Source organism: Heterodontus francisci, chromosome 2, assembly GCF_036365525.1.
Source record: "Heterodontus francisci isolate sHetFra1 chromosome 2, sHetFra1.hap1, whole genome shotgun sequence".
Classification (NCBI taxonomy): domain Eukaryota; kingdom Metazoa; phylum Chordata; class Chondrichthyes; order Heterodontiformes; family Heterodontidae; genus Heterodontus; species Heterodontus francisci.
Window position 1 is genome coordinate 167420720 of NC_090372.1, and position 14667 is coordinate 167435386.

Consider the following 14667-nt stretch of genomic DNA (forward strand, 5'->3'; position numbering starts at 1 on the left):
CTCCCTTCCTAACAGCACTGTGGGTGTAGCTACACCCCAACGACTGCAGCGGTTCAAGAAGGCAGCTCACCACCACCTTCTGAAGGGCAATTAGGGATGGGCAATAAATGCTGGCCTAGCCAGCCATGCCCACATGCCATGAATGAATAAAAAAAAGTTTGTATTCTGTCCTTAATTATAGATTTCAGTAACTTCCCAATAGCTAACATCTCAGAATTTTGCACAATAGACAGGTGCACAAAAATTGAAATGTCTGCATAGTATTCATGTAAAGTGCAATAGCTTTCTTGCTTTGAAAGAAATATTCACCACCAGTCAAAAGCATATACTTGAGCATCTTTATTTAACCCTTTATGGCACTAATCACAGCATTGTTGTGCCAGTCATACAGAACTGTTCATTCACCAGGATAAAAGTTAATGAGAGTTACCTTATAACCAATTCAATAAACTGTCTTTATTGGCTAACAAGACATTGTAGACAAAGCATGCATAACCAATAACCAAACCAAGCAAAGCAAAACAAACCAAACCAAACCAGATGACACTCGTATATTAGAACTTTAGTTTCTAATAACCCAAATTACTTCAAGGTTAAAAAGGCAGAAATTTCTTCTGGAATAAAACATTACAGAGCAACCTGTACAGGGACAATTCATTTCAGTGTAAAGAAAGTGCTTGAAATATCCACAGTGCATAGGAAGAAAGACAAAGTTCCACTAAGGAAATACTTCAAGTTATACAGCTGACATTAGTAATCTTTTGCATCGCACAGGCAAAATACAAATGTGCACTAGTGAGTATTAAATCTCTCCAATATTAGCCCACATTCAGTTGTAACACACATTATCTTCAGGACATGTATCTTGAACTTAAAACACTTTGCAAAATCAGAAATCTGCAAATACTCTAGATGCAAACTAAGCAAAATTGCACACAGCATTTGATCCTATCACACTTGTGATACAGTAAGTTATGATCAGAGCTGATCATAACTTGTAACACAAATCCAACAGCCGACAAAGTTTCTGTTTCGCTGTTAAAGACTAGCACAATCAATGTTGATACGTTAACATTATTAAAAGCCTTACTGACTGCAGGAAACCATGGTCAGATAAGATTCGTCAGTAGGAAGAAGAGTTTCTTAGAAAGTCCTAAGAATACATCAGTAATACAATAATGAAAAGCTACTTAGATAGTAAATAGGATTTTAATATACTTAACAGATTAATCTCTCCCTCTTGACATTTTAATTACCATTTAGTGTAATAAAAATAAACGATTAAGCATGAACGGCAAGAAACTGGATTCAGTGAAGAGATTCAACATAGTTTGCTGGAAGCATTCCAGTTTTTCCAGTTCTCTGGACAGTGCCGTACATCCAACCCTCATCAATCGCTTGTACATTGATGATGTAATCACCATCCTTGAAGGAAACCTCATCCTCATCAGCAGCAGTGTAGTCATACATTGCCCGGTATGTCCTCTGTAATGAAAAGACATGTCATTAATGCAGCAAAGATGAAGAATTACTTTCTAAATAGTCAATAATGAAGCATCAGGAAAAAAAAGTAAAAATTAGTAGGCCACGTTTATTAAATGGTTTAAGTTGCTGTGAAGCAATTTCACCCTTTCAAAGATGGAACTCTCGGACACTTCTTCCTACCTCCCCCTGGACCATGACCCCACCATCAAACATCAAGCTACTGTCCACAGAACTGTCACTGACCTCATCTCCTCTGGAGATCTTCCCTCTACAGCTTCCAACCTCATAGTCCTGCAACCCCGGACAGCCCACTTCTGCCTCCTTCCCAAAATCCACACCAGGACTGTCCCGGCAGACCCATAGTTTCAGCCTGTTCCTGCCCCACTGAACTTATTTCTTCCTATCTCGACTCTATCTTTTCTCCCTTGGTCCAATCTCTTCCCACATACATCCGTAACTCTTCTGACGCCATACGTCATTTTGACAATTTCCAGTTTCTGGCCCTAACCACCTCCTCTTCACTATGGACGTCCAATCTCTCTACACCTCCATCCCCTACCAGGACGGTTTGAGGGCTCTCCTTGAACAGAGGCCCAACCAGTCCCCATCCACCACCACCCTCCTCCGCCTGGCTGAACTTGTTCTCACATTGAACAACTTCTCCTTCAACTCCACTCACTTCCTCAAAGTAAAAGGTGTTGCTATGGGTACCCGCATGGGTCCCAGTCATGCCTGTCTTTTTGTGGCATATGTCGAACATTCCTTGTTCCAGTCCTACTCAGGCCCCTTCCCTCAACTCTTTTTCCGGTACATCGGTGCCGTTTCCTGCTCCCGCCTGGAACTAGAATACCTTATTAACTTTGCTTCTAATTTCCACCCTTCTCTCATCTTCACATGGTCCATCTCCAACACTTCCCTTCCCTGTTCGACTTCTCTGTTTCTATCTCTGAGGATAGGCTGTGTACGAATATTCATTATAAGCCCACCGACTCCCACAGCTACCTCGACTTCACTTCTTCACACCCTGCCTCCTGTAAGGACTCCATTCCATTCTCCCAGATTCTCTGTCTCCGACACATCTGCTGTGATGACGCAACCTTCCACGACAGCGCTTCCGATATATCTTCCTTTTTCCTCAACTGAGGATTCCCCCCCCCCACTGTGGTTGACAGGGCCCTCAACCGTGTCCGGCCCATTTCCCACAGCTCTACCCTCACCCCTTCCCCTCCCTCCCAGAGCCACGACGGGGTTCCCCTTGTGCTCACTTTCCACCCCACCAGCCTCCAGATCCAAAGGATCATCCTCCGCCACTTCCTCCACCGTGACGCCACTACCAAATGCATCTCCCCCTCCCTTCCCGTCAGCATTCCGAAGCGATCGTTCCCTCCGCGACACCCTCATCCACTCCTCCATTATCCTCACCACCTCGTCACCTTCCCACAGCACCTTCCCCTGCAATCGCAGGAGGTATAATACCTGTCCATTTACCTCCTCTCTCCTCACTATCCCAGGCCCCAAACACTCCTTTCAGGTGAAGCAGCGATTTACTTGTACTTCTTTCAATTTCGTATACTGTATTCGCTGCTCACAATGTGGTCTCCTCTACATTGGGGAGACCAAATGCAGATTGGGTGACTGCTTTGCGGAACACCTCCGCTCAGTCCGTAAGCATGACCCCAAGCTTCCGGTTGCTGGCCATTTCAACACACACCCCTGCTCTCATGCTTACATCTCTGTCCTAGGATTGCTGCAGTGTTCCAATGAACATCAATGCAAGCTCGAGGAACAGCATCTCATTTATCGATCAGGCACACTACAGCCTGCTGGACTGAACATTGAGTTTAATCATTTCAGAGCATGACAGGTCCTCCTTTTTATGCTTAGTTATTTTTTCTTTTTTTCGTTTTCCTTTTTTATTTGGTTATTTTATTTTAGGTTTTTCAGTTTGTTTAGTTTGTTTCCACTGTGCTTACCCACTGTAGTGGTTTAAAAATTTTTTTTTAATGTTGCTGTTTGGAGTGCTTTGTGCTTTAGTCATTCACACCCTATCTGTACTAACACTTTGTCTTTCAGCACACCATTAACATACCGTTCGCCTTTGTTCCATGACCTTCTGGTCAGTTATTCTCTGTGACCTTGTCTTATCAACACCTTCACCTTTGTTATCTCTTGCCCCACCCCCGCTTTACTTGCTTAAAACCTTTTACATTTCTAATATGTGCCAGTTGTGAAGAAGGGTCTCTGACCTGAAACGTTAACTCTATTTCTCTCTGCACAGATGCTGCCAGACCTGCTGAGTATTTCCAGCATTTCTTGTTTTTATTTATGAATATGAACTTGCCTGAATCAAATCCAGTAAGATGGTATAGAGCATTAGCAGGACATAGAACCATTCAGTGAATGCAACAATGATTGGTAAAGGCATACATATTACTCTATGCTTTGCAGAAGGTTTCAAAAGGAATATTCTACTTGTTATGATTGAGTCACCAGGTGTGGACTCGATTTATATAGAAAATCCATAATATTTATTTAAGAGTTCTGAACTGAAACATGACACAACATACCATTTAAAAATAAATATGCTGATAGAACTTGTATTATTAAAGTATTTCATCATATCCTCAGGTTGTCTCAAAGAATTTCACATCCAATGAGTTTTTTTGAAGTTCGAAGGAATTTCTTTTTCTCTTTCCATTTTGTTCGCAGATTGTTCTGTCAGCTGTTTGTCAACTTTAAAAAAATAACTCACATTTAGAAGTTTGGTGAAAGGACGTCTGATAAATGTGTACAAACATGCATGTGCAGAATTTGGTTCAACCTGATTAGAAAGCATTGAGGAACAGAAAGTAGAACTTACCAAGACTGGTAAAATGTGAAATGACACGGGGTGAGATGGGAAGAGGAGTGGAAGAGAGGTGAGGAGAAAGAAGTTGGGAAGGGAAAGACCAGCGGGTGGGGGGTGGGGAGATTGCGGGGAGAAGAAAAAGGGAAGTGGGAGTGGGATTGGTTGAAGGAATGACAGGGAAGAAAAATTTAGCAAGAGTTACGTTCCGGAGAACATTTCTTCTGAGGATACAGCAAGGATACGATTCCCTGATTGTACAGTAGAAGGAGTTGTTCAAAGGTTCAGAAGTAAGGATAGACATGAGCAAAATGCTCCATAAAGTTATGCAGTGAGCACCGCCTACCACCACAGTCACAGAATGTCACAGTAATGGCAAAATCCTACTGAAAACTTGACAGGCCATGTATCACCAGATGTGGATTCTATTTGGAAAATAACAGATAAAAGCCAGAATTTTTCGTTAGGTGGAAGGCCCCGCTCACCGCCCATAAAGACAGGTCGTGACTGCCTCCGCCGGGGCTGGTGAGCCAGGCCGGGAATTTTCGTTCCGGAGGCTTGGGCGGGACTTCCACCTCCTTGAGGCATGACGCTCTGCCTAATGGTGCTACCGGCCAATCAGTGGGCTGACAGCTCTTAGTCCCAGCAGCGCCACCGGGGGAGTGGAAAATGTTGTGCGTTGGGGGCGGTTGGGGCTTCGGAGGCGGCCGTCTGTGGGGCACAGGTTGTCCGATCAGGAGGGCTCCCCCCCCAGCCCATAAGGCCGCCTGGTTTTGCCAGGCAGAAGTGGGCCCTGAAGTGCCAGTTAATTGGCCACTTAAGGGCCTAGATTGGCCTGCGGTGTGCAGGCCACTTCCCGCTGCTATCCCACGTAAAATTACAGCTCAATTTTATGCACCCCCCCCACCAACCACCATCAGCCCGCTCATTTGGGGGCCATAAAATTCCAGCCAAAGAGTTTTGAATGGAAACAGATCAGAGTATAAAATTTTTAATAAATATGTAAATTGCATTAATAAAGTATCTTATATCCTCAGGGTGTCTTAAAACACTTCATATCTAATGATGGATTTTTAAAAACAATTTTGAACACTCTTGTTATGTCAGCAAACATGGCAGCCAACTTGTGCATAGCAACAGCAAAGAAGTGGAAAACCAGTTAAACCATTTTTTGGTGGAGTTGGTTAGTGAGAAATGTTGTCCACCATACCTAGATTTCCAACTCTTTAAGAGATGCCATGGGAATTTTTTCATTCCCCTGAGGTTAGCAGATGCATCTTAAATCTAATGTCTCACACAAAAGACAACATCTGTGACAATGCAGCATTCCCCAAGCACTGTACTGAAGTGTCATCCTAGATAATGTACTCAGATCTCTGGAGTGAGGCTAAACCTGCAATCAGCTGAGTTAAACACAAAAGTTCAACTAACTGAGTCAAGCTGATCCAAGAAAAAGCCAAATGGAAGTTGTTAATCAAAGTGATCATTTTGTGGTATAAAAACAAGAAATGCTGGAACCACTCAGCAGGTCTGGCAGCAATAAACTTCCTGGTGGATAAGTAGAGGCAAAAACCTCAATATCATTGAAAAATAGTTTTTTTTTAATACTTGACAGCCTTCCTCCTAGCATCTATCTCGACTTATGAAAAATAACAAAACTGAACTTGTTTTATTGTAAAATTGAGGGAATACACAAATCAGAATCCAAGACGCTTGATTAACAATCCCTACTGCACTTAGCCACTTAGGTTGATAGGGGAAGGCATGCAAACTTAATGACTTACAAGAAAGCTGAGAGGGTACAAGAATGTTTTTCCACAGAAATTAGTAGTAGGCATCTGGAACACAGTTCCACCAAATACAGTTATTGTTAACTCTTTTACAAAAGCTAGGTAAGTGGCTCTGCTTAATAATTTGGTAATTTTAGCACCAGGAATTAAAAAATCCACATTGAAAAATACCAGATTGTCCTAAAAACCTAATGGGCGCACTAATAACCGTCAGTTAAGAGAATTTCCCACCGCTATTTAAGTACACTTCAGAATCCACCTTCCTGACAAGTTCTAGTTCCAAGGCTTCATGTGGCTCGTCCACATTGGAAGTCCAGCTCATGCCACAACACAGAGAAAGGATCCTGACACAAAAAGGGTGGGACGGGTCTGCTGTAATGCAGTGGGGCAGAGTGTCACAGAGTTCATATGGCATCAAGGGTGTCAGAAAGCCAACAAGTTACAGAATCACATAACATTACAGTGCAGAAGGAGGCCATTTGGCCCATCGTGTCTGCACTGGTTCTCTGAAAGAGCAATTCCCTCAGTTCCATTCCCCTGCCTTCTCCCCGTAACCTTGCACATTCTTCCTTTTCATATAATGGTCTAATTCCCTTTTGAATGCTTCAATTGAAACTGCCTCCACCATGTTTTCAGGCAGGGCAGCACATTCCAGACTTTAACCACTTGCTGCGTGAAAAAGTTTTTCTTTATGTCACTCTTGCTTCTCTTACCAAATCCTTTTAAATCTGTGCCCTCTCATTCTCGATCCTTTCACAAGTGGGAACAGTTTCTCTCCATCTACTCTGTCCAGATCCCTCCTGATTTTGAATTCCTCTATCAAATCACCTGTCAGCCTTTCCTTCTCCAAGGAAAACAGTCCTAACTTCTCCAATCTATCTTCATAACTGAAATTCCTCATCCCTGGAACCATTCTCGAGAATCTTTTCTGCACTCTCTCCAATGCCCTTACGTCTTTCCTCAAGTGTGGCGCCCAGAACTGGACGCAATACTCCAGCTGAGGCCAAACTACTGTCTTATACAAGTTCAACATAGCTTCCTTGCTCTTGTACTCCATGCCCCTATTAATAAAGCCCAGGATACTGTCTGCTTTATTAACCGCTCTCTCAACCTGTCCTGCCACCTTCAATGATTTATGCACATATACACCTCTGCTCCTGCACTCCCTTTAGAATTGTACCCTTTATTCTATACTATCTCTCCATGTTCTTCCAACTAAAATTAATCACTTCACATTTCTCTGCGTTGAACTTCATCTGCCACCTGTCTGTCCATTCCAATAACTTGTCTCTGTCCTTTTGAAGTTCTACACTATCCTCACAGTTCACAATGCTTCCGAGTTTCGTATTATCTGCAAACTTTGAAATTGTGCCCTGTACACCAAGATCTTGATCATTAATATAGATCAGGAAAAGCAAGGGTCCCAACACTGATCCCTGGGGAACTCCACCTCAAACCTTCCTCCAGCCCGGAAAACATCCATTAATCACTACTTTTTGTTTCCTGTCACTCAGCCAATTTTGCATCCATGTTGCGAGTGTCCCTTTTATTCCATGAGCTATAACCTTGCTCAAAGGTCTGTTGTGTGGCATTGTATCAAACACCTTGTGAAAGTTCATGTACACCACATCAACAGCATTGCTCTCATCAACCCTCTCTGATACCTCCTCAAAAAACTCCAGAAAGTTAGTTAAACATGATTTTCCCTTAAGAGGTCCATGCTGGCTTTCCTTAATTAACTCGCACTTGTCCATGTGACTATTGATTTTGTCCCAAATTATTTTTTTGAGAAATTTTCCCACCACCAAAATTAAACTGACTGGCCTGTAGTTGCTGGGCTTATCTTTACACCCTTTTTTGAACAAGGGTGTAATGTTTGCAATTCTCCAGTCCTCTGTCATCACCCCCAAGTCAAAGGAAGACTGAAAAATTATGGCCAGTGCATCTGCGATTTCCACCCTCACTTCCCTTGGATGCATCTCATCCAGTCCTGGTGCTTTATCCACTTTAAGTACAGACAGCCTATCTAATACTTCCTCTTTATCAATTTTAAACTCTTCTCATGTCTGACTTACCTCCTCTTTCAACATTGCCTGGGTTACATATTCTTCCTTGGTAAAGACAGATGCAAAGTATTCATTTAATACCTCAGCTATGCCCTCTGCCTCCATGTGTAAATCCTCTTTCTGGCCCCACTTGTCCTTTGACCACCCTTTTATTATTTATATGCCAACAGAAACTGTTGGGATTTCCTTTAATGCTAGCTGCCAGTCTCTTTTCATGCTCTCTCTTTGCTTCTCTTATTTGCTTTTTCACGTCAATTCTGGACCTTCTATATTCAGTCTGGTTCTCAATAGTATTTTCTACCTGGCATCTGTCATAAGCACACTTTTTCTTCTTTATCTTAATCTCTACCTCTTTTGTCATCCAGGGAGTTCTAGATTTTTTTGTCCTACTTTTCCCCTTCGAGGGAACATACCTTGACTGTGCCAAAACTATCTCTTCTTCGAAGGTAGCCCGTTGTTCATCTATCAGTTTCTTGCCAGTTTTTGACTCCAATTTGTTCGCCCCAGCTGCATTCTTAGTTCATTGAAGTTGGCCTTCCCCCAGTTAATTATTCTTAGCCTGGATTGCTTCTGGTCCTTTTCCATAGTAAGCTTAATCCTTATGATTTAATGATCACTATCCCCTAAACGCTCTCCTACTGATACTTGATCCACTTGGCCCTCCTCATTCCCAAGAACCAGTGCCTCCTTTCTCGTTGGATTAGCAACATACTGTTGGAGACAATTTTCCTCAGCACACCCTAGGAACTCTTGCCCCTCACTGCCCTTTACACTACGATTATCCAAGTCTACGTTTGGATAATTAAAGTCCTCCATTATAACTACCCTATAATTTTTGCACCTCTCTGTAATTTCCTTGCAAATTTGTTCCTCCACGTCCTTCCCACAAGCTTTTTACATTGGTTCTACCCACTTGAGATTGAGTGGGGCAACTGCTCCTCAGGTTTGTTGGTTTTACCATGTCATCATTTGATGTGCTGGGCTATTTTGTGCAGACATTCTATCATGGGTTATACATTGTGGACAATTACATACATTTCGTAATACAGGGTCACAAATTGTTGAATATTTGCAAGATTTCCAATGTTAGCAATATGGTCAGTCTCAAGATTTGTTGCGAGAGGGCCTTGTATCTCTTGATTTTCAGGTATTTCATGAGGGTGTTATTTCTTTCTAGCCATTTCTCTCTTGCTCCCATTGACTTTCAAGCCTTTGGTCAGTTCCAAGATTTGCGGCGTTAGGTGCTGGTATTTCTCACACTTCTCTACCCATGCCTTATTATTATTGTCTTCATACCTCACCATCACAATGACAACTGCCACCTCCTGCCACTTCGTGAATATTATAGCAGGCTTCCAGTGTCCCATCTTTAATCCTTTGTTCAAGGTATGAAGTCCATCCATATTTATATATTTCGTATTGCAGTTTTGCTAGGACTTTGCTATGGTGCTTGATTGGTGCATTCTTGACTGAAAGGCATCTGCCAGATGTGTTTGCAAGTGTTTCATTTGGCCAGTTGCATCTCCTGCAAGTTTTAATCATATTAGTTTGGCCATGAGTTAAACATTTTGTCATTTCAGTAATAGTGAATGCCACAGCCTTGGCATTGGAGATCTGCCCACTTCGTGAACTCCATTCTCTTCGTTCTGCATACCAGTTCCCAGGTTTGTGTATTGCTCCAGGTGGATGGATCCCTGCCCATTGCATGTCTAATGTTTCTTCAGTTTTGGGTGGCAGTTCTTGTCGGTCACTGCCTTCTGGGGATTCACCTTGCTCAGGTTGCAGGAATTCCCCGACCTCCTTGAAGACTTTTAAGTTCCTGAACTTTGCAATGGTGTCGTTGAAGGACTCAAGCTCCTGATCTTTTTTCCTTAATTCTTTCACGGGATGCGAGTGTCGCTGACAAGGCCAGGATTTGTTGCCCATCCCTAATTGCCCTTGAGAATGTGGTAGTGAGCTGCCTTCTTGAACTGCTGCAATCCATCTGGTGCAGATACACTCACAGTGCTGTTAGGGAGGGAGTTCCAGGATTTTGATCCAGTGACAGTGAATGAACAGTGATATATTTCCAAGTCAGGATGGTGTGTGACTTGGAGGGGAACTTGCAGGTGCTGGTGTTCCCATGCGTCTGCTTCCCTTATCCTTCTAGGTGGACGAGGTTGCTGGTTTGGAAGGTGCTGTTGCCGATCAAGCGGGCTTCTTTGTCCTGGATAGTGTTGAGTTTACTGAGTGTTGTTGGAACTGCACACATCCAGACAAGTGGACAGTATTCCATCACACTCCCGATTTGTGCTTTGTAGATGGTGGACAGGCTTTGGGGAGTCAGGAGGCGAGTTACTCACCACAGAATTCCCAGCCTGTGACCTGCTCTTGTAGCCACAGTATTTATGCGGCTTCTCCAGTTCATTTTCTAATCAATGTTGATAGTGGGGTTTCAGCAATGGCAATGCCATTGAATGCCAAGGGGAGATGGCAGTATCGGAAGTTTCCCATGCTTTTCAGCCTGTCACTGACTCCTGCTATGGTCACCATTTCCCCAGTGAAATCTCACCGTTAGACTTTGGATTTATTTCCTCCTTGTTTTACACGCTGTTTTGTAGCATTACGGCTATACTCCTTTAACTCTTTTCTCTTTAGAGTATCGAGTATTTGCAGCCTCATTTTTTTTTTTAATCGCTTGCTCCAGTTGCCAAGTGTAATGGCACAGACTTCGGATCTGCCCTCGCTAAGAACATTTGATTTTCCCGGTGCTGCCTGCCTGGTGCTGTTAGGAACAAATTTTTACCCTCTTTCAGGGTTGCTCAGCAGATGGTTGCTTCGTTCTCCGACGAAGAAATCTCTCTAAGCTAGACTAATTAAGTATATTAATTCACGGAGAAGACTCGGAGGGCAGAGTTCCAGACCGGTAAGTATAAAAAACTTACCTCGGGGATTTGCAGCCTACATTCACGGAGAAGACTCGGAGGGCGGAGTTCCAGACCGGTAAGTATAAAAAACTTACCTCGGGGATTCGCGGCCTACATTCACGGAGAAGACTCGGAGGGCGGAGTTCCAGACCGGTAAGTATAAAAAACTTACCTCGGGGATTCGCGGCCGACATTCACGGAGAAGACTCGGAGGGCGGAGTTCCAGACCGGTAAGTATAAAAAACTTACCTCTGGTAAAAAAAAAACTGAAAAGTGACATCACAGGAAAGCTGTGACCTGATTGGCTGGTAGGGAATTTGTACTGAATTTGAAAATAGAACATTAGTAAAAATTGATTAAAACCCTTAATTAACTAATTAATAAGTAGAGTAACTAAACCAGAGGGAGGAGATTACTGTATTTAGTTAACATTTAATATTTATAGTAGGAATCTAGCACTAGGGACCATATAGGTAATTATAACAATTTAGTAAGGATTTAATAAGTATTTATTTATTTTATATTAATTAACTAATTAGTGCTAGAAATGACAGTTAGAGGGGTGAAGTGCTTCACCTATGAGATGTGGGAGGTCCATGACGCTTCCTGCGTTCCGGACGACTACATCTGCAGGAAGTGTACCCAGCTGCAGCTCCTCACAGACCGCATGGATCAGTTGGAGTGGCAACTGGATGCACTTAGGAGCATGCAAGTGGCAGAAAGTGTCATAGACAGGAGTTTTAGAGAAGTGGTTACACCCAAGGTGCAGGCAGATAGATGGGTGACCGCTAGAAGGGGCAGGCAGTCAGTGCAGGAATCCCCTGTGGCTATCCCACTCTCTAACAAGTATTCCGTTTTGGATACTGTTGGGCGGGATGGCCTATCAGGGGAAAACAGCAGCAGCCAGAGCAGTGGCACCTTGGCTGGCACTGTTGTTCAGCAGGGAGGGACAAAGCACAAAAGAGCAATAGTTATAAGGGACTCTATAGTCAGGGGCACAGATAGGCGCTTCTGTGGACGTGAAAGAGACTCCAGGAAGGTATGTTGCCTCCCTGGTGCCAGGGTCAAGGATGTCTCTGAATGGACAGGGGGCATTCTGAAGGGGGAAGGGTGAACAGCCAGAGGTTGTGGTACACATCGGTACCAACGACATAGGCAGGAACAGTGATGAGGTCCTGCAGGGGGAGTTTAGGGAGTTAGGTAGAAAGTTAAAAAACAGGACCTCTAGGGTTGTAATCTCGGGATTACTCCTTGTGCCACGTGCCAGTGAGGCTAGAAATAGGAAGATAGTGCAGCTAAACACGTGGCTGAACAGCTAGTGTAGAAGGGAGGGTTTCAGATATCTGGAACATTGGGATCTCTTCAGGGACAGATGGGACCTGCACAAGAAGGACGGGTTGCACCTAAACTGGAGGGGCACAAATATCCTGGCTGCGAGGTTTGCTAGCGTCACTCGGGAGGGTTTAAACTAGTGTGGCGGGGGGGGGGGAACCAGAGCAGTAGGACAGCAAGTGAAATAAATGAAGGGGAAGTAGTAAGTAAGGCCAGTAAGACTAAGAGGAAGAGCAGGCAGGAAGATGTTGCGGAGAACAGCGGGACTGGTGGTCTGAAGTGCATTTGTTTCAATGCAAGAAGTATAACAGGGAAGGCAGATGAACTTAGAGCTTGGATTAGTATTGGAACTATGATGTTGTTGCTATTACAGAGACTTGGTTGAGGGAAGGACAGGATTGGCAGCTAAATGTTCCAGCATTTAGAAGCTTCAGGCGGGATAGAGGAGGATGTAAAAGGGGTGGGGGAGTTGCATTACTGGTTAAGTAGAATATCACAGCTGTACTGCGGGAGGACACCTCGGAGGGGTCATGCAGCGAGGCAATATGGGTGGAGCTCAGGAATAGGAAGGGTACAGTCACGATGTTGGGGGTTTACTACAGGCCTCCCAACAGCCAGCGGGAGGTAGAGGAGCAGCTATGTAGACAGATTTTGGAAAGATGTAAAGGTAACAGGGTTGTAGTGGTGGGTGATTTTAACTTCCCCTATATTGACTGGGACTCATTTAGTGCTCGGGGCTTGGATGGGGCAGAATTTGTAAGGAGCATCTAGGAGGGCTTCTTGAAACAATACGTAGATAGTCCAACTAGGGATGGGGCCGTACTGGACCTGGTATTGGGGAATGAGCCCGGCCAGGTGGTCGAAGTTTCAGTAGGGGAGCATTTCGGGAACAGTGACCATAATTCCATAAGTTTTAAGGTATTTGTGGATAAGGATAAGAGTAGTCTTTGGGTGAAGGTGCTAAATTGGGGGAAGGCTAATTATAACAATATTAGGCAGGAACTGAAGAATTTAGATTGGGGGCGGCTGTTTGAGGGTAAATCAACATCTGACATGTGGGAGTCTTTCAAACGTCAGCTGATTAGAATCCAGGACCAGCATATTCCTGTGAGGAAGAAGGATAAGTTTGGCAAGTTTCGGGAACCTTGGATAACGCGAGATATTGTGAGCCTCGTCAAAAAGAAAAAGGAAGCATTCGTAAGGGTTGGAAGACTAGGAACAGACGAATCCCTTGAGGAATATAAAGACAGTAGAAAGGAACTTAAGCAAGGAGTCAGGAGGGCTAAAAGGGGTTATGAGAAGTCATTGGCAAACAGGATTAAGGAAAATCCCAAGGCTTTTTATACGTATATAAAGAGCAAGAGGGTAACCAGGGAAAGGGTTGGCCCACTCAAGGACAGAGAAGGAAATCTATGTGTGGAGCCAGAGGAAATGGGCGAGGTACTAAATGAGTACTTTGCATCAGTATTCAACAAGGAGAAGGACGGTGGATGATGAGCCTAGGGAAGGGAGTGTAGATAGTCTCAGTCATCTCATTATCAAAAAGGAGGAGGTATTGGGTGTCTTGCAAAGCATTAAGGTAGATAAGTCCCCAGGGCCTGATGGGATCTACCCCAGAATACTGAGGGAGGCAAGGGAAGAAATTGCTGGGGCCATGACAGAAATCGTTGCATCCTCATTGGCTACAGGTGAGGTCCCAGAGGACTGGAGAATAGCCAATGTTGTTCCTTTGTTTAAGAAGGGTAGCAAGGATAATCCAGGAAATTATAGGCCGGTGAGCCTTATGTCAGTGGTAGGGAAATTATTAGAGAGGATTCTTCGGGACAGGATTTACTCCCATTTGGAAAAAAATGGACTTATTAGTGAGAGGCAGCATGGTTTTGTGAAGGGGAGGTCGTGTCTCACTAATTTGATTGAGTTTTTTGAGGAAGTGACAAAGATGATTGATGAGGGAAGGGCGGTGGATGTTATCTATATGGACTTCAGTAAAGCCTTTGACAAGGTCCCTCATGGCAGACTGATGCAAAAAGGTGAAGTCACATGGGATCAGAGCGGAGCTGGCAAGATGGATACAGAACTGGCTCGGCCATAGAAGACAGAGGGTAGCAGTGGAAGGGTGCTTTTCTGAATGGAGGGATGTGACTAGTGGTGTTCCGCAGGGATCAGTGCTGGGACCTTTGCTCTTTGTAGTATATATAAATGATTTGGAGGAAAATGTAGCTGGTCTGATTAGTAAGTTTGCA

At 43.9% G+C, this 14667-nt stretch overlaps 1 protein-coding gene across 4 annotated transcripts in view; it reads right to left on the reverse strand.

The window, feature by feature from the left end:
* Positions 1–324: 324 nt before the first annotated feature.
* The window catches only part of nebl (nebulette), a 433041-nt gene continuing 418698 nt past the window's right edge, over positions 325–14667 (reverse strand). For all 4 annotated transcript variants that reach the window (XM_068013576.1, XM_068013582.1, XM_068013591.1 and 1 more), the window contains one exon: positions 325–1485. In XM_068013576.1, the coding sequence (XP_067869677.1) occupies positions 1309–1485 (177 nt within the window). In that variant the 3' untranslated portion in view covers positions 325–1308. The remainder of the gene's footprint in view (positions 1486–14667) is intronic.